The sequence below is a fragment of the Oncorhynchus keta genome, chromosome 31, assembly GCF_023373465.1.
Source record: "Oncorhynchus keta strain PuntledgeMale-10-30-2019 chromosome 31, Oket_V2, whole genome shotgun sequence".
Taxonomy (NCBI): Eukaryota; Metazoa; Chordata; class Actinopteri; order Salmoniformes; family Salmonidae; genus Oncorhynchus; species Oncorhynchus keta.
The window spans coordinates 18,294,600-18,315,382 of NC_068451.1; the positions used below are offsets into that span (position 1 = coordinate 18,294,600).

The 20,783-nt window shown below is 42.8% G+C and overlaps 2 protein-coding genes across 3 annotated transcripts in view; one reads left to right on the forward strand and one right to left on the reverse strand.

Annotated features, from left to right (window-relative positions):
- Positions 1-4,784: 4,784 nt before the first annotated feature.
- LOC118364593 (nucleotide-binding oligomerization domain-containing protein 1-like) lies at positions 4,785-10,987 on the forward strand. Its single transcript, XM_052489869.1, has 12 exons — positions 4,785-5,097; positions 5,232-5,459; positions 5,859-6,033; positions 6,227-8,048; positions 8,227-8,310; positions 8,428-8,511; positions 8,599-8,682; positions 8,759-8,842; positions 9,634-9,717; positions 9,833-9,916; positions 10,066-10,149; positions 10,334-10,987. Exons 2-12 carry the CDS (start codon positions 5,253-5,255, stop codon positions 10,404-10,406), a joined length of 2,865 nt encoding a protein of 954 aa, XP_052345829.1. The 5' UTR covers positions 4,785-5,097; positions 5,232-5,252; the 3' UTR covers positions 10,407-10,987.
- A 1,656-nt stretch (positions 10,988-12,643) lies between these two features.
- LOC118364594 (E3 ubiquitin-protein ligase znrf2-like) overlaps positions 12,644-20,783 on the reverse strand; it is a 99,251-nt gene continuing 91,111 nt past the window's right edge. For both annotated transcript variants that reach the window (XM_035746264.2, XM_035746263.2), the window contains 3 exons: positions 18,379-18,484; positions 16,501-16,583; positions 12,644-16,246 (listed from right to left, as the gene is read on the reverse strand). In XM_035746264.2, coding sequence (XP_035602157.1) covers positions 16,526-16,583; positions 18,379-18,484 — 164 coding nt within the window. In that variant the 3' untranslated portion in view covers positions 12,644-16,246; positions 16,501-16,525. The remainder of the gene's footprint in view (positions 16,247-16,500; positions 16,584-18,378; positions 18,485-20,783) is intronic.

Consider the following 20,783-nt stretch of genomic DNA (forward strand, 5'->3'; position numbering starts at 1 on the left):
CACCCTGACGTTCTCAACTAACATCAAGGCGGTGTCCCGTTCCTGTAGGTTCATGCTCTACAACATCCGCAGAGTACGACCCTGCCTCACACAGGAAGCGGCGCAGGTCCTAATCCAGGCACTTGTCATCTCCCGTCTTGATTACTGCAACTCGCTGTTGGCTGGGCTCCCTGCCTGTGCCATTAAACCCTACAACTCATCCAGAACGCCGCAGCCCGTCTGGTGTTCAACCTTCCCAAGTTCTCTCACGTCACCCCGCTCCTCCGCTCTCTCCACTGGCTTCCAGTTGAAGCTCGCATCCGCTACAAGACCATGGTGCTCGCCTACGGAGCTGTGAGGGGAACGGCACCTCAGTACCTCCAGGCTCTGATCAGGCCCTACACCCAAACAAGGGCACTGCGTTCATCCACCTCTGGCCTGCTCGCCTCCCTACCACTGAGGAAGTACAGTTCCCGCTCAGCCCAGTCAAAACTGTTCGCTGCTCTGGCCCCCAATGGTGGAACAAACTCCCTCACGACGCCAGGACAGCGGAGTCAATCACCACCTTCCGGAGACACCTGAAACCCCACCTCTTCAAGGAATACCTAGGATAGGGTAAGTAAGGGTAAGTAATCCTTCTCACCCCCCTTCTCCCCCAACAAGATTTAGATGCAAGTGGCTGTTCCACTGGTTGTCATAAGGTGTATGCACCAATTTGTAAGTCGCTCTGGATAAGAGCGTCTGCTAAATGACTTAAATGTAAATGTAAAATGTAATTGCAAAAGTTGCAAACATAAGGGGAAAAGTTTATAGCCTATGCTCCAGAAAAATGTTGGCCTTTTATAATGGCATTTCATGCAATTCTGCTTCATTTTAGATGACTGAAGACTTGAGCAGATTTTTTTTTAACATCACAAATGACCGGAATGACAGGCTACTTTGACCCTGACAAGCTGAGAATCTGAGATCAATAAAAACGACTCTGTCTTGAATCCATCAATAACCTAGGCCTAGGTGTGTGGAGACACACCCATATTATACAATATGAGGAGGAAATTAGAGTCCTAAAAAAGTTTGCCCGTTTCACTGACTCACCCAATGATGCACAGCTCACTCACCCGTGATTGCTGATGCCCTTGTGTAAAACAAAACTGCTGAAATACTGTGAAAGGCCTGTTTTGGCTGCATGTTCACTGACAGAATTGCCACACCACCCCAACTGTAGGCGTGCCTTGCGATTTGGCTACACAGAATCCACAGCTAGGATATTTTTTTTATAATCTATTGATCCTCTGTGTCTAAATTATAGGGCTACTCCTGATGAAGTCTTCTGAATTATTTAATTTATCTCTGAACAGAGAGCAGCCATTCTATAACTTTGGCAAATGTATTACAATTATCATGGGTGCTGTGGCACCCCCAGCACTCTTCCCGTGGCTATTATTCTGTAAGGAAATAAATTAAGTGCAATGCTGGAGAGATGAGAGTTGCAAGCTCATGTCTATCAGAGCAGAGAGAGGGAGAGAAAGTGAATGCCATTCTAGTTCTGTGAGAGATCCAGACACACTTCTCTCTCTCTTACCACAGCAATGGCCACGCGTTCGTCTATAGGTATTTGTATTTATTAGCTGCTGCCTGGGGTCCAGCAAAATATAGGCAGTTTATACCATTTTAAAAACATTACAATATATTCACAGATTTCACGACACACTGTGTGCCCCCAGGCCCCTACTCCACCACTACCACATATCTACAGTACAAAATCCATGTGTACGTGTGTGTATAGTGAGTATGTTATCGTGTGTGTGTGTAAGTATGTGTCTGTGCCTATGTTTGTGTTGCTTTACAGTCCCCGATAGACAGTTTACAGTCAAGGGTTACTCCGAGCAGTTTAGTCACCTCAACTTGCTCAATTTACATATTATTTATTACAAGATTTAATTGATGTTTAGGGTTTAGTGAATGATATGTCCCAAATACAATGCTTTAAGTTTTAGACTAACTTATTCCTTGCCACCCACTCTGTAACTATCTCCAACTCTTTGTTAAGTGTTGCAGTCATTTCAGTCACTGTAGTAGCTGACATGTATAGTGTTGAGTCATCCGCATACATAGACACACTGGCTTCACTCAAAGCCAGTGGCATGTCATTTGTAAAGATTGAAAAAGTAAGGGGCCTTAACAGCTGCCCAGTGGAATTCCTGATTCTACATGGATTGTGTTCGAGAGGCTTCCATTAAAGAACACCCTCTGTGTTCTGTTAGACAGGTAACTCATTATCCACAATATAGCAGGGGGTGTAAAGCCATAACACATATGTTTTTTCCAGCAGCAGACTATGATCAATAATGTCAAAAGACACACTGAAGTCTAACAAAATGTCCTTCCCTATAAGCATGCTGAAAGTTTGTTGTCAATTTGTTTACTGTAAAATAGCATATCTGGTCAAACACATTTTTCCCCAAAAGTTTACTCAGAGTTGGTAACAGGCTGATTGGTGGGCTATTTGAGCCAGTAAAGGAGGCTTTACTATTCTTAGGTAGCGGAATGACTTTTGCTTCCCTTCAAGCCTGAGAGTTCCTCTGTCCAGAGTCTGTGTTCTTTTGCCGATCTTAATATTTTATTTTTATTGGCCAGTCTGAGATATGGCTTTTTCTTTGCAACTCTGCCTAGAAGACCAGCATACCGGAGTCGCCTCTTCACTGTTGATGTTCCGACTGGTGTTTTGCGGGTAGTATTTAATGAAGCTGCCAGTAGAGGACTTGTGAGGCGTCTGTTTCTGAAACTAGACACTCTAATGTACTTGTCCTCATGCTCAGTTGTGCACCGGGGCCTCCCACTCGTCTTTCTATTCTAGTTAAGGCCAGTTTGCGCTGTTCTGTGAAGGGAGTAGTACACAGAGTTGTACGAGATCTTCAGTTTCTTGGCAATTTCTTGCCTTTATTTCTCAGAACAAGAATAGTCTGACGAGTTTCAGAAGAAAGTACTTTGTTTCTGGCCATTTTGAGCCTGCAATCGAACCCACAAGTGCTGATGCTCCAACTAGTCTAAAGAAGGCCAGTTTTCAGCTGTGCTAACATAATTGAAAAATGATTTTCTAATGATCAATTAGCCTTTTAAAATGATAAACTTGGTGATCCAAAGCTTTTCACTATCATTCTTTATGTCATTTATTTTTGTTTCAAAGTGTAGTTTCTTCTTCTTTTTATTCAGTTTAGTCTCATGATTTCTCAATTTGCAATACGTTTGCCAATCTGTTGTGCAGCCAGACTTATTTGTCATTCCATTTCTCTTATCCCTCTCAACCATACACGTTACACGTTTTCAATTCCTCATCAATCCACAGGGATTTAACAGTTGTTACAGTCATTTTCTTAATAGGTGCATGCTTATTTGTAACTGGAATAAGCAATTTCATGAATGTGTCAAGTGCAGTGTCTGTCATTACACACCACGGACCAACAAATATTATTTACATCAACAACATAGGAATCACTACAAAACGTATTGTATGACCTCTTATACACTATATTAGGCCCAGCCTTTGGAACTTTGGTTTTCCTAGATATGGCTACTATATACTATACTATTGTGATCACTACATCAGATGGATCTGGATACTGCTTTCAAGCAAATGACTGCAGCATTCGTAAACATGTGATCAATACATGTTGAAGATTTGATTATTGTGCTGCTTGAAAATTACCCTGGTAGGTTGACTGATAGTCTGAACCAGGTTACAGTTTGAAGCTTTTTCTTGAGTTGGCAGCATGATGAAAGTCAGTCAATATTTAAATCACCCAGAATATATACCTCTCGGTTGATATCACATACATTATCCAGCATTTCACACATGTTATCCAGATACTGACTGTTAGCACTTGGTGGTCTATAGCAGCTTCCCACCAGAATGGGCTTTAGGTGAGGCAGATGACCCTGTTTTCAAATAACTTAAAACAGTATATAACATGATATCCTCTCTAATATTTACAGGAATGTGGTTCTGAATATAAACAGCAACACCTCCACCATTGGCATTTGTCTCTTTTCTGTAATGTTATATCCTTGTATTGCTACCACTGTATCAAGGTATTGTCTAAATCAGTTTCAGAGATAGTCAGAATATAAATGTCATCTGTTACTAGCAAATTATTGATTTAGTGAACTCTGTGTCATTATGGTAGGGATTAATTGAGCTGAGTTTGGGTCATTGATCTCAAAGCAGCCTTATAATGCCTTATAATGCTGTGAAAGGATCCAGGAACCCAAATGATTTGATCCTCCTTATAAAAATCCTCATTATAAAACGTCTGGGACCTCACGCAATTCATTTGTATTGGTTTTATGTAATTAAAACAGTGGAGAAGACAATCATTTGTAGGTTATGGGCTACTCATGTTAATTTGGCAACAGTAATCCAACACAATGGATCGGATGCTTGAGTAAAACGAGGATTACACACAAAACACATTTAGTCTCCGTAGCAAATTGACATACATTTGCTACGATGGGTTTGTGTCACATCACACAGGTAGCTAAATCGTATTTTTTCTTTGGTTGCGAGTGAGTAAGTTTACATGCACAGTCAGTTTCACATTAAACTGACTATGACACTATTATGCAATAGTCATGTAAACACCTTACTGGTTATTTTAATCGGCGAAAGTTAAAATCGAAGTAAGCAAACGCTGATTAAAACACCTGGTATTCTAAGCAATCTTTCTAATTATTAGGACATGTTTGGAAAAGCCTGATTTACCGTGGAGCAATTACAAGTTGCGAAAACCCTATATTAAAAATAAGCAGATAACAGCATGCCAAAAGCGCGGTCGCAGTCGGAGGCGAAATTACGCGCATCCAAGGCTGTTTTTGGTTTCACTTCCTCAAATAACCAGTACTGTGTTCAGTGTTTTTTTTTATCCTGACATTGTTTGAGACAAGCCTAGATTCCTATTCTAACAGTCCTGGAGAAACGTTTTGTTATTATCCTGTCATGCGCTATTTAATGTTTTAATAACCAAGACTGGAATTTGTTTTTGGGAGAGCTGTGGTTCCCGAGTTTTTCCGCTGCGGACTAGGACAGCGCGGCTAAGAACAATGTTATCAAAGGTTCTGACGGTATGTATAGCCAGCCCATATACGTATACCGTACGCGACAGCCTACTATATATTACTATAATGTATTTTATCCGTACTGTTGGATCCTTTTCTCCTAACTGGTTATCTGACTCGAATTCCTTACATTTTGCCAGTAAATACAGGCAGCTGAAGCCATGTATATTATGGACTCCAGTGCCGAGGAAGCCCGTGCTGGACTAACAGGCCATGTGTCCACTGTCCAAATGCTCACCTTGCACCGTGAGCTACTGGTTTCCCAGGTGAAGAGCACACAGTGCATAATGGATAACCTCCTACAAAGTGGTTTTCTGTGTATCGAGGATGCAGAAATCATCCAGCGCGCAGCCACCAAGACAGACCAGGTAATTTACCATAGGAGGGTTTCAGAGAGGAGACATGTCCATTTGGACCACACACATTAAATGACAAAGTGCCCATCACAAAGACATGCTCTTGCATTCACTAATAGCCTACTAGGCCCGAACTAAAATGGACTAATTGATTTTAAGAGGAGAAAATATAAAGACAAGACTTGATTTTGCAATACAATGGTATTTGGTATGTTGCCAGTATCTTATCTGTGAAAAATCCTGTTTGGCCACATAAATCAAAATGTGGGAAGTAATATTAATCACTGGTAAGTAAATATGATTGCCATTGTGCAGGTGTGTAAAATAGGGAAACTGTTCGCTGCCAAATTATTTTAAAATATTGAATCACTGTAAAGTAAATATGATTTACTTATGATTGACATTGCGCAGGTGCGTAAAATCCTGGAATTGGTCCAAAGGAAAGGGGTGCAGGCATGTGAATACTTCCTATATATTCTCTACAAAGTTTATGATGCATACATAGACCTCCAACCATGGCTTAAAGAGATCAACTACCAGCCACCAGACTTCATACGGGACATACCAGTGAAGAACACGGACCCTAGTAAGTATGTCAGTAAACTGTATGGTGCAGCACTTCATATGTGTTATTGGAATTTTACTTAACAATAAAAAATACAGTGCATTGACAATGTAAGCTATTAGAGAATCATGAGGGCAACTACCGTATATTTTGGCTGAATATCAGTGGTTGAGAATCAGACTGCAGTGTATTCTCCCTACCCCCCTCCTCTCAGTTAGTAGGTACTGTGAGAAGCTGAGGCACGAGCTGGGCCGAGACACACGCTTCATTGCCTCCTACGCCCAGCGAGAGGAAACCCTGTTGGAGGAGCTCTATACAGACACCCTGATGGAGCTCCTGAATGACCGCAATGAGAGCCTGGGCCACCTGGAGGGTCTGGAGCAGCTCCTGGGAGAGCAGGGTGTGTTTAACCCACAGGCAGAGACGGTGCTCATCACGGGGGATGCTGGGGTGGGCAAGTCCATCCTCCTCCAGAAGCTCCAGAGGCTGTGGTCCAAGAGGGAGCTGGAACAGACAGACGCCATGTTCTTCTTCAAGTTCCGCTGTAGGATGTTCAGCACTTTCAAGGAGACAGACGAGATCTCACTGAGGGACCTGCTTTTCAAATACAACTGCTACCCCGACCAGGATGCGGATAATGAGGTGTTCAACTACATCCTCCGCTTCCCTGAAAAGGTTCTCTTTACGTTTGACGGCTATGATGAGATCGAGGCTGATCTGGACCTGGTGAATGTGCCTGAGGTGGTTTCTCCAGAGGAGAGGACTCACCCCCTTCAGGTGCTCATTAATCTGCTCTGTGGGAAGCTGCTCAATGGTTCCCGGAAGGTCCTGACGGCTCGGACAGGCACCGACGTCCAGAGCAGGGTGATCCGGAAGAGGGTGGCGCTGCGTGGGTTCTCTCCGGCCCACCTTCAAACCTACACCAACCTACACTTCAAAGAGCAGGAGCACCGGGACCTGGTCTCAGTCCAGCTGGATGCCAGCCCCCACCTCTGTGGCCTCTGCTCCATCCCCCTCTTCTGCTGGATCGTCTTCAAGAGCTTTAAACACCTGCGCTCAGTCTATGACGACTTTGAGTTGCCAGAGGCTTGCGTGACCCTCACTAACATATTCCTCCTGCTGTCTGAAGTCTTCTTCAGCCGGGGGGCCACTCCCCCACCTGTCCTCCTGAAGAGAAACACCAGGTGCCCCGCTGATACCTTCAGGGCAGGACTGAGGCCACTGACTGCCTTCTCCAAGCTGGCTCTGCTGGGCATGGAGAGAGGAGGCTTTGTGTTCGACAAGGAGGAGGTGGCCTCCTGTGGCCTGACTGACGATGACCTTAAGGTGGGTTTCCTCCGACCGGTCAGCTGCTACGATGCATGTGAAAACCCTTCCACCTTTGAGTTCCTTCACCTCACCCTGCAGTCCTTCTTGGCTGCATTCTCCCTGGTTCTGGATGAACAGGCCAGCGTAGGCAACATCCTCAAGTTCTTCACCGAGTGCAGCAGGAGGGGCAATACTTCTTGTTTATCGTGTGTCGTCCACTGCATCGGTGGCTCCTCCAAACCCAGGGGAAAGGACCTGTTCAAGACCAACGAGCATCTCCAGTACGCCAACCTCTTCCTGTGTGGACTGCTGTCTAAGGCCAACGCCAACTTGCTGGAGCACATGTTTCCTGCAGCACTACTGAAGAGAAAGCGGGCGGTCCTCAAGTCCTACCTGTCCACGAGCGTGAGGTCCCACCTCCGCGGTTTGCCACTCTACAGCACAGAGCAGGAGGGCAGCAAGGTGCATGTCCTGCCCAACTTCCTGTGGATGCTGCGCTGCATCTTCGAGACAGGAAGTAAAGAGGTGGCACAGCTGACTGCGAAGGGCATCACAGCTGACTACATCAAGCTGGGCTACTGTAATGTGTTCTCTGGCGACTGCAGTGCCCTTAACTTTGTGCTGCAGCACCGGCGGAAGAGACTAGGGGTGGACATGGACAACAACAACATCAGTGACTATGGGGTCAAGCAGCTCAGGCCTTCATTCAGTAAGATGACCGTGGTGAGGTGAGGACTTCGAATACATACAGATCGACAGTTTGTATTTTATGCAACTGTTTACATGAAAGGTAAACTTGTTTACCAATAACAATGGCAAAAAATGTCTTACTGCTATAAAAAATACTAGAATATAACTAACTATAAAGTATAACTTTTCAGCTAAATTCATTTTTTTCCATTTCAGATTGTGTGTCAATCAGATCTCAGACAGCAGCGTTGAGGTACTGGCTGAGGAGCTTATCAAACACAGAGTGGTGGAGGTTCTGGGGTGAGTCAGTGTCTATCGGGGTCAAATTGCCTGTCGAACTGTAGTACTGTATTGTGCTGTATGACGAACTTCATATGACGTGACTGTGACTGTATTTCTGTTGTCTTGATTTGACAGACTTTACAATAATCACATTACGGACATCGGAGCCAAGCTAATCGCTCATATCATTGAGGAATGTCCTAAGTTAAGAGTCGTCAAGTATGTAAATTAATATGTCCAATCAATTATTCAATGACTTGTATATAAATTAAAATGTTTATTTTTGGCACTTTGAATTGTTCAAAGGCTTGGCAGCAACAAGTTCACCAGTATGGGTGGCAAGTATCTTGCCAGCGCCATTCAGAAGAGCACATCTATCTTTGACGTGGGGTAAGTGCACTATTACAATTATTTTATTTAACATTTTGGATCAGAGTGCATGGGATGGATTGTTCCTGTTTTTCAGAATGTGGGGGAACAGCATTGGTGATGAAGGAGCAAGAGCATTTGCAGAGGCCCTGAGGAATCACCCAAGTCTTACCAACCTCAGGTGAGATGGATGGCAAGAAATGTCATCGTTATCACTTCTCTGAATAAGTACAATTGAAGTCAGAAGTTTACATAAACCTCAGCCAAATACATGTAAAGTTTTTCACAATTCCTGACAGTTAATCTGAGTAAAAAGTCTCTGTTTTTAGGTCTGTTGGGACAAATACTTTATTTTAAGAATGTGAAATGTCAGAATAATAGAAGAGTGATGTATTTCAGCTTTTATTTCTTTCATCACATTCCCAGTGGGTCAGAAGTTTACACTCAATTAGTATTTGGTAGCATTGCCTTAAACAGTTTAAACTTGGGATAAAATGTTTCAGGTAGTCTTCCACAAGCTTCCCACAATAAGTTGGGTAAATTTTGGCCCATTCCTCCTGACAGAGCTGGTGTAACTGAGTCAGGTTTGTAGGTCTCCTTGCTCGCACACGCTTTTCCAGTTCTGCCCACAAATTATCTATGGGATTGAGGTCAGGACTTTGTGATGGCCACTCCAGTACCTTGACTTTGTTGTCCTTAAGCCATTTTGCCACAACTTTGGAAGTATGCTTGGGGTCATTGTCTATTTGGAAGACCGATTTGCGATCAAGCTTTAACTTCCTGACTGATGTCTTGAGATGTTGCTTCAATATATACACATAATTTTCCTGCCTCATGATGCTGACTATATTGTGAAGTGCACCAGTCCTTACAGTATCACTCTGCCTCATAGTAATATCAGTACCTAAAGTAATACGGTATACTTACGTGTTACTAATAGTAATTATATTTCTATGCTCTTCTCTCCCTTAGCCTCTCAGCCAATGGCATCACTTCAGAAGGTGGGAGGAGCTTGGCCGAAGCACTGAAAGGCAACACAATGCTCAGAATCTTCTGGTCGGACAATCTTATTCATACATTAAATTTCTGTGACAGTATGTGTCTCTGTATATTTAATGTGTATTTGTGCTTTGGAGTTAACACAGTTTAAATGTGTGTTGTGGTGTTCTAGGTTGGTGCAAAATGAGTTGTCAGATGATGTAGCACCAGACATGGCAGAGCTGATCAGATCCAACACGGGTCTATCTCACCTCTGGTAAGGCAGGCCCCAGTCTCAACACACTCCCAACAACCAATAATACAGTTTAGCTTCAGAATTAACCAGAAAGTGAACAAAAGTTATTTCTGGATGTTAAATAAAGTTAGCTGGTTAACCTAGCGATCCCTCTGGTCCATTCTGCGCAGGTTAATCAATAATCAGCTGACAGTGGGTGGAATCAGACAGCTGTCAGAGGCTCTCTCCCACAACACATCACTCAAAGAGATCAGGTGAGTGTATGCAATGTCGCTCACTTATGAGCTTTTTTTTGTATCACGTTAATAATAGTATTTGATATTCCTTAGATACATTTTTATTTCAAAACATATTTCACCATTTGCACTGTGGCTGTGGTTCTTTTGATTGTATTGCTAGTTCCTGATTATCATGTGCTCTGTCATCACTCACCCACAGTTTGAAAGGAAACTGTCTTTCTGAAGAGGAAGAGAAGCTGTTTGAGGCGGAGGGAAGGCTACGCTTCCACTGAGGAGACAGAACTGAGCTGGAGAGTGTGTAGATTGGTCACGTCTGTTACCGAAACGTAGAAGCTCTTTGTGTGTTTTCTTGCATACTACATTTTGTAAATATTTGAACATCCTGCATTAGCTAGGTTATTCTGGCGTATGGGCAAAAGTCTTGACCCATAAAAATACTTCCTACAGTCATATTTGTCCATAATGAATATCTTTGTATTTAGGGATTTGAAACCAGAGGTGGCGTTCTCAGAGAGGAACTCTTCAATGTAACCTTTTTACTAGCTCGACTTTAGTTTGAAACAAATCAACTTCTAAAGGGCAAACTGTCCCTTGTTTAAGCACTTTCAGTTACCCATGGAACATCTTGTCATTATGCAAAGCAAATCCATTGTTTTAATCCAGCTTCCACCCCCAAGCCATAAGACTGCTGAAACAATGAATCAAATTGTCACCGGAATATTACATTGACCCCCCTCCCTTCTTGAACTGCACTGTTGGTTAAGGGCTTGTAAAGTAAGAATTTCATGGTAAGGTCTACACTTGTTGTATTCGGCGCATGTGACAAATAAAGTTTGATTTGATTTGAAACTGCTTTTGTTGACCAAAGGAAATACTTTACTGATGCTGAATTGCAGTATTGAATGTCTCCTGCACCACAACAACAGAGCACTGTGTAAATAAAACTGAATTTGATGTGGTGCCTGCAATTAACTGGAGGTTAGGCCACTGCTCTCAAACCTCCCTTATCATCAACCCTCACCCCTCTGATTTCTCTGCCTCATTCCCTTATTCTTGTATACTGGCCAGCACTGTATACTGGCCAGCAAAAAATATATATACAGTACCAGTCAAAGGTTTGGACACACCTACTCATTCAAGGGTTTTTCTTTATTTTTAAAATATTTTTCTACATTGCATATTAATAGTGAAGACATCAAAATGATGAAATAACAGATATGGAATCATGTAGTAACCAAAAAAGGTGTTAAACAAATCAAAATATATTTTATATTTGAGATTCTTCAAATAGCCACCCTTTTCCTTCAATAACAGTTTTGCACACTCTTGGCATTCTCTCAACCAGTTTCATGAGGTAGTCACCTAGAATGCATTTCAATTAACAGGTGTGCCTTCAGTTAATTTGTGGACTTTATTTCCTTAATGCGTTTGAGACAATCAGTTGTGTTGTGACAAGGTGGTGGTGGTGGGGGAATACAGAAGATGGCCCTATTTGGTAAAAGACCAAGTCCACATTACGTCAAGAACAGCTCGAATAAGCAAAGAGAAATGATAGTCCATCATTACTTTAAGACATGAATGTCAGTCAATACAGAAAATGTAATTAACTTTACAGTTCAATCAAGTACAGTTGCAAAAAAACATCAAGCAATATGATGAAACTGGCTCTCATGAGGACCGCCACAGGAAATGAAGACCCAGAGTTACCTCTGCTGAGGATAAGTTCATTAGAGTTATCAGCCTCAGAAATTGCAGCCCAAATAAATGCTTCACAGAGTTCAAGTAACAGACACATCACAACGTCAACTGTTCAGAGGAGACTGTGTGAATCAGGCCTTCATGGTTGAATTGCTGCAAAGAATTCAAGGCCCATTTAACCGGCATGGCTACCACAGCATTCTGCAGCGATACACCATCCCATCTGGTTTTGGCTTAGTGGGACTATCATTTGTTTTTCAACAGAACAATGACCCAACAGGCTGTGTAAGGGCTATTTTACCAAGAAGAGGGATGGAGTGCTGCATCAGATGACCTGGCCTCCACAATCACCCGACCTCACCCAAATTGAGGTGGTTTGGGATGAGTCCGACCGTGGCGAAGGAAAAGCAGCCAACACATGCTCAGCATATGTGGGAACTCCTTCAAAACGGGTGGGAAAGTATTCAGGTGAAGCTGGTTGAGAGAATGCCAAGAGTGGGAAAAGCTGTCATCAAAGCAAATGGTGGCTATTTGAAGTATATTGAAATATATTTTGATTTGTTTAACACTTTTTTGGTGACTACATGATTCCATATGTGTTATTTTATAGTTTGATGTCTTCACTATTATTATACAATGTAGAAAATAGTAAAATAAAGAAAAAGCCTTGAATGAGTCGGTGTTCTAAAACTTTTGACCGGTAGTGTAACTTTTTCAATGACTGTCGAGAAAGCTTCTGCCATAATGCATCGAAAGTGAAACACTACCAAGACACACTGTAATTCACACTAGTACAATTAAAAGAATGTACTCCAAAAGTTTTGCTCTTTTAATTTCATATTCTGTACACATTTTTACATAAATGGAATGTTATAACATACTGTATGTCTAAATAGTTTCTAATATAACATTTCTAGGTATGTACTGTCGGCCTGTCTCTGAAGTACCTTGGGAGGTATAACCCAAATAAAAATAGTTTCCTTCACCTCTCAACTATTACATGAATGCCCTACTACACCTCCACCTTCAGTCAAGCAAGCTCATCCCCAACTAATAATCATCTACCGTATGTTCGCTGTCATGGTATATTATAGTATCATGAACAGAACATCAAGTATGACATATGTGTGTTCTCTAACACATCTCACATTCATATATGTTGACTGTTTTAAACACTGCTTCTTCACAAGTCCATCCATATGACGCTTTTCAACACGGTAGATGTGGATAGACATCGATCCGATTGGATTCGAAATGCGCTCAAATTGGCAACTGTAGCATAAGCAGCAAAACCAAAACATTTACACAAAATGACCATATAAGCCCCTTCCGTTACCACTGGCCTGACATCCAAACGGAGATAGTAGAGATCTACAGTGAAATATAGCGAAATCAGTTTAGGTGCTAGGCTGCCTCGACACTCGCCCCCAAAGAAACCCAAACATCCAAAAGACTAACAAAACTGAAATGGGGGTAAAATGTGATTTAAAACTGATTCTAGCTACAGTAGATCATAGAAGGCTGTTCTGCTAGGCTAGCTAGGGAGGATCCTCGTGCTACACACATACCCATGACAATAAGGGCATATTGTACACATATTCATATTCACATACTCACAATCGTGAGCCATTCGACAACATTTAAAAATCACATTGCTTACAGTACAGTAGCCATGGGACAAACCATGCGGTGAGACCAGACATTCTAGTTTCAGACCAGACATTCTAGTTTCTCCTTCACTGATGTGCAATGAGGAGAAACTCCCATCTGGATTTAGATCAAACTTTATTAGCTATAGTACATGATGACAAATGGGGAAACAGTTCATTTGTGTGGGGGATTTTTATTGTCCAATTCCAAAGAGCTTTATGCCTCGCTGTACTGTATAAAGTGTGAGCAGCACGTCTTAGAGGCATGACGATGGCCCTTTTGGAGAAACCAGTTAATATGGTGTAACTGACCCAGTAGCCATGGTAACACTATATTTAGTATATCCATACCATAATACCCAGATCCCCTATAAATGCTCTTTGTTAATTCGTCTGACTGGTCGTTACTAGTTTGAATTGGGCAACCAATATAAATACTATTGATCTTATTCCTAGATCTGTCATAATAATATACTATAATCTAAAATCTCTAAACTGTGGAGATTGAAAAACCTCCACAATGATTGTGAAAAGCATAGCCATTTAAATGCCTTTTGTCTAATTCATTGAATTTGTCAATCAGTTTCTTACTCTGCCCTTATTCGCAACCCAATGGTGAAGATGGAGGTCTAGTATACTGGTATACTAATTAGCAGCGCATCCTGGGAAAGCTCTCAAAACATTAAAGAGAACAACATCAAGGCCTTGTTTAAATATTACAACCCAGGGTTGCTGGAAGCTGAAATGTATTAGATAGGAAATGTGTAAAACACTCAAACACACTGAGAAAGTGGATACAACATTCTAATGATAATTTTTTTGAATATATCAGTCTTCCCCTTATTCTGATTGGCTTTGGCATGGACCTCCACCAATCGCCTACTTCCTGCCCCGCCCTCTCACCTCTACTGTGATAGGCTGATTGGTAGATGATTATGATTGGGTAAAAAGTGTGCAATCTCAGGTAGCTATTTGAAACAGCACTGAAATGGACAAACATGAATAGAAGACATAGTTATTCATGTCATTCTCTTTGCATTAAGGCCCAACTTAGTTTCACTATAACTCACACATACATACACAGATATGCAATTACACCATTATGTCAAATCTGCACACTTAAAATCATTTGCATAATAATAACTGATAAGTCTCATGATGATAAATAAAGATGAAAAGTAAAAGTGAGTGAGTGAGAGAAGAGGATGGGTGTGTGAACCCTGTAGAAGGCTAGAGTATATACACACATAATGTCACCGGGCCCCTGGGGGAGGGGGATATCTGTTCTGGGGTCAGCACATTGTAGCCTGGATCCCAACTGAATTGATCCTCTTCACAATTGCCAAACTGAAGATGCACAGTAAACCAATTGTGAAACATAGTAATTCAGTTGGGATCCAGGCTAGGCACAGAGGGCCTCATGTCCCAGACAGACAGCTATTGCTGCTACAAAAACTAAGATTAACGTTCTCACTTCAGAGAAGTGCCTGCTGGGAGTTGTAGTTGCTACTAGCTGAGCCACGCACTTCTGGTAGCACAGTCCAGTTCACATCTTGTTGCTACCACAGAGGCATTGAGGGGTTGTGAGTTAGATAGCTAGTCAGGGGAAAGGAGAGAGTGAGAAAGAGAGAGAGGGACAACATATAGCAGGGCACTTCTAATTTCAGTGTGGCTAGCAGCCAGGGCCAGCTCCAGTCATGTCCCAGTGGAGTAAAGGGTAGAGATAAGCAGAGTTTCACATTCAGCTGAGTCTGGCTCTCTGCTGGGTCTCTCTCTGTCTGTCGTTATCCAGTCAACACACAGGGGGAAGGGCTAGGGAGGGAGGATATAGTATAGACTCATACCTGACCTCCCACCCTCTGTCCCCAACCCACCAATCGCACTGTTCTGTTGTGTTGTCTTGACTCTGCCCTGGTAGGCCATTAGGATCTGAAGGTGAAGGCACTGGTAGACACAGTTGGTGAGGAGGGGGAAAGAGGGGGATGAGGACTGACTTCCCCTTGCCCCTTCTCCCCTCAGCTTGCTCCCCGAAATGTCCAGGTGTACAATAACTCAGACCAAACAGATGGGAGGAGACCTGGATCTACTGTCCAATAACACAGGAGGAGAAAATTCCAAGTCACAGCAGCCCTGGAGCTCAGCCAACCACAGCAGCTCAATCACTGGGGCATGGCCAATGGGATGGAATGCAAAACGTCTGTGCGTGGCATATACAGCTGTTTCATTGATGCGGCAGAGAGTGAGAGGGCGTGTTGAGAGCAACAGTTTTTCCTGATTGGATAATTGTGCAACAGAGGTGTTTTGTCTTCCCCTCAACATCAGGTTGGCAGATAAGCATGTATGTCTGTCTGTCGGTCTGTCTGTCTGTCTTGAGGACAAAGTAGAGGTTGGTTGTGTTTGTGAGTGTGTATTTGTGAGTTTGTGTGTCTGTGTCTGTCTGGTCTTGTCTCGGAGCCGATTGTGTTGTGTGTGGAGATAAATAGATAGATCAGCATTAAATGTAGTTTCCCTGAAGATTGTTTTTAATGAGTTTTGGCACACTGCGGTTCTTGACTGGTTTGAGTTGAGGTGTGTTGAGGGCTGAGGTACTTGAGGTGATGGGGATAGAGGGGTAGGGTCAGGGTGAGGTGTCAGTTCTGTACTGGCCACAGAGTCACAGTGTGTCTGTCCAGTAGTCTCATTGGCAACGTGGAAGGGGAGGGGATTCACATTAAGGAATTTTGTTATTGGAGCAGATCACTCTTCTTATTGAGGGAGTAAGAAACCTGCAGAGATGAAAAACATCAGAAATCTGAATATACTGAGGGCTAACATGTGATGCTGAAACAAAACAATACAAAGAAAGAACTCGACTGAACTAAAAGGTATAACACTGTACCATATTGGTCCTGTTTTGTGTCAATACAATAGAACATTTGTTTGGGAAACTCTACGGTGGAAATGTTTCCCACAGAATATTAAAGTGACTTATCACAGTAACGCATTAATATCAACAACACTCCGTAAATGTGGAATTTACCTGTGGAGAAAAGTAGCGAGGCCCTTTAGTCTGAGGGATGTTCTGGACACGATCTGTTCACCTCAAACCACTCATCAATACAGCTGACAGAGAGAACAGGAGACACAGTCAGGGATAACAGAGCACATACTACATACAGTGCATTTGGAAATGATTCAGACCCCTTGACTTTTTCCCATTACATTACAGCCTTATTCTAAAATGGATGAAATAAATGTTTTCTTCATCAATCTACAGACAAAGCGGAAACAGGTTTTTATATGTTTTTTCAAATTTATAAAAAATAAAAACAGAAATACCTTATTTACATAAGTATTCCGGACCCTTCGCTATGAGACTCAAAATTGAGCTCAGGTGCGTCCTGTTTCTATTGACTATCCTTTGAGATGTTTCTACTATTTGATTGGAGTCCACCTGTGGTAAATTCAATTGATTCGACATGATTTGGAAAAGCACACACCTGTCTATACAAGGTCCTACAGTTGACAGTGCATGTCAGAGCAAAAACCAAGCCATGAGGTCGAAAGAATTGACCGTAGAGCTCCGAGACAGGATTGTGTCGAGGCACAGATCTGGGGAAGGGTACCAAAAAAGGTCTGCAGCATCAAAGGTCTCCAAGAACATAGTGGCCTCCATCATTCTTAAATGGAAGAAGTTTGGAACCACCAAGACTCTTCCTAGAGCTGGCTGCCTGGCCAAATTGAGCAATCTGGGGAGAAGGGCCTTGTTCAGGGAGGTGACCAAGAACCCGATGGTCACTCTGACAGAGCTCCAGAGTGGAGATGGGAGAAACTTCCAGAAGGACAACCATCTCTGCGGCACCACCAATCAGGCCTTTATGGTAGAGTGGCCAGATGGAAGCCACTCCTCAGTAAAAGGCACATGAAAGCCCACTTGGAGTTTGCCATAAGGCATCTAAAGGACTCTCAGACCACGGAAAAACAAGATTCTCTGGTCTGATGAAACCAAGGTTGAACTCTTTGGCCTGAATGCCAAGCATCACGTCTGGAGGAAACCTGGCACCACTCCTATGCGTCATACTGTGGGAATGTTTTTCAGCGACAGGGCCTGGGAGACTAGTCAGGATCGAGGGAAAGATGAGCGAAGCAAAGAACAGAGAGACCCTTGATGATAACCTGCTCCAGAGCGCTCTGGACCTCAGACTGGGGCAAAGGTTCACCTTCCAAGAGGACAATGACCCTAAGCACACAGCTAAGACAACGCAGGAGTGGCTTCGGGACAAGTCTCTGAATGTCCTTGAGTTTCTCAGCCCGGACTTGAACCCAATCGAACATCTCTGGAGAGACCTGAAAATAGCTGTGCAGTGATGCTCCCCATCCAACCTGACAGAGCTTGAGAAGATCTGCAGAGAAGAATGGGAGAAACTCCCCAAATACAGGTGTGCCGAGCTTGTAGCGTCATACCCAAGAAGACTCGAGGACGTAATCACTGCCAAAGGTGCTTCAACAAAGTACTGAGTAAAGGGTCTGAATACTTATGTAAATGTGATATTTCAGTTTTATCATTTTAATAAATTTGCACAAAAAAAATCTAAAAACTTGTTTATGCTTTGTCATTAACAGGTATTGCTAGTAGATTGATGAGGGAAAAAAACAATTTAATCCATTTTAGAATAAGGCTGTAACGTAAAAAAGCCAAGGGTCTGAATACTTTCCGAACGCACTGTATATAGAACAAAATAAGTAATGGGGGAGGGAGACAGGGCAAGAGAGCAGGAATGGTGATGCATTCACATACCGGTTGAGGAAAACAGGAGAGATCCCTCGTCATAGGTTGTACAGAAACATGTAGTGATATAGAGAGGGGGAGAGAAAGAGAGAGGTATACAGAAAGAAGGATAGAGAGAGGTGGACTTACCCTTTGTGGTATATGCAGAGACAGGGCAGGCGAGCAATGGTGTCCCCCTGTACCAGCTCCTCAAGACAGATTGCACATTCCCCTGCATCCTTACTCAGGACGTCCTCTGGAGGGAGAGAGAGAGTGAGTGGGTGTGTGAAAGCCAGACTGCCCATTTAATCAACAAGGCCAAAACCAGCTGTACTGTCCTCCTCCACAGCCTTGTCAAAGCCTGCAAACAGCCCTAGTTACAGCCTGCAAAGAACCACAGGGCTGGAGCGTGGCTGGAGAGAGAGAGAGAAAGATAGAGAGAACACCTATGAGGATCAAAACACACGCACCAAAATGATACCGCCATGATTGGCTAAGAATGATTTCATTTACACTTCAATTCCTGAAGGGGGAGCTCTATATCCATGGTTAAACCCTAGTGGTCCATATGGACCAAACTGGCATTGGGTGCAGGCTCTAATGCAGTGGGACATGTGATGTCATGATGAGAGGAGGAGGAGGTGGAGAGGTGCATTTGGTCTTTCCTCCTTACAAACAACAACACACATAGTTTAAAGCAAGTGCTGTTCTGCATCAAGCTCTCAATAGTGTGGAATTGATAGGAGGAATCCCACTACTACAATGTTCTGTTATCGCTCCAAATCAAATCAAATTGTATTGGTCACATACACATGGTTAGCAGATGTTATTGCGAGTGTAGCGAAATGCTGACAACACAGCATTTCTCTGTCATAGGATCCCTCCTGAGGTCTCAGAACGGCATTACAGCCATCTATTCTCTATATTCATCTATTTACTCTACTCTACTACTCAGGGAATAATTCACCCTGGTACTCAGGCTACATTGGAGTCAGACTACACTGTCTAGCACAACTACAACCAAATCAATGGATTGTCAGTCAAGGTTAACCTTTAGTGGTTGATGACCATTTCAGAATGAGCAAAGGGGACATTCCCAATAACTGTAGCCTAAAATAATTCATTTACTTCTGCCTTCACACAACACAAGGGTGAGTCCAAAATGGCACCATTATTAAACAAGAGACCTGGTCAAAAGTAGTGTACTATATAGGGAATAGGGTGCCATGTCAGACTCACACAAGTGTTTGCATACCTGTTCCATTGTGTCTGCCTGGGTTAATCATTTGCATAACTTAACCACTATCTTTATTTCAACAGTTGGTTCTGTGGTTGTATATGTCATGTTATCTACAGCCCTCAGACCAAATCCTGCTTCAATAATTGATTATTTACTCATACTGGAAGCAAGTGAGAATGAAAACTGCTCTCATGCAGAGTTCATTGTGTGCAGTGTGTGTACATGCACACACCTACTTAAATACACACAAACTTGCTTCCACTGTGAAGGTTAACCCAGGACAGGGGTATGTGTGGGTCCAGTTAAAGGAGAACTCTCTCTCTCTCTCTCTCTCTCTCTCTCTCTCTCTCTCTCTCTCTCTCTCTCTCTCTCTCTCTCTCTCTCTCTCTCTCTCTCTCTCTCTCTCTCTCTCTCTCTCTCTCTCTCTCTCTCTCTCTCTCTCTCTCTCTCTCTCTCTCTCTCTCTCTCTCTCTCTCTCTCTCTCTCTCTCTCTCTCTCTCTCCTGATGTGTTATAGAAACACATGTTACTGGCTCAGCTGACAGCTACAGGAAACACAGATCGGGGGCAAGGGACTCAGAAAAAGGACACACACACATGTACATGCACACACACACCGGAGGGTTATAGCTTCATTAAAACACCAGGCTACTGTTCCTGTAAAGACTGAGAGAGAGAGAGAGAGATGGCTATGTTTATTGTTGTAACACTGTACATAGCCATAATATGACATTTGAAATGTCTCTATTCCTCTTTTGTGACTGTCATGTTTACAGTACATTTTGATTGTGTATGTTACCTTTGTTAATTATCTATTTAACTTGTTTGGCAATGTAAACATATGTTTCCTATGCCAATAAAGCCCTTTGAGTTGAAATGAGAGAGAAAGAGAGGGAGAGAGAGAGAGAGACAGGGAGGGAGGGAGCGAGAGAGAGAGATCATTCCTCTATAAATAATCTACTACCACTTGAGTTTTGATGTTGGTGACCTTGCACATACACGCACACACGTACACAAATACATACGTACACACACCCACACCCACACATTGCATGAGGTGTCTTCAATATTCTTTAATTATAGTCCAATTCAAAAGCTTTAAGAATGATGTATTGGAGATATCGGACCCCTTCTATCCCACAGTGTTAGTTTCCTTGTTAAATTGTCAATTCTTCCTTAATTCCAGATAGTTAGAAGAGAACAAGAGAGTCTTCACACACAGAGATGCGTACAAAGCTGTCCCTCGCCCTCCATTTGGCAAATCTGACCATAATTCTATCCTCCTGATTCCTGCTTACAATCAAAAATAAAAGCAG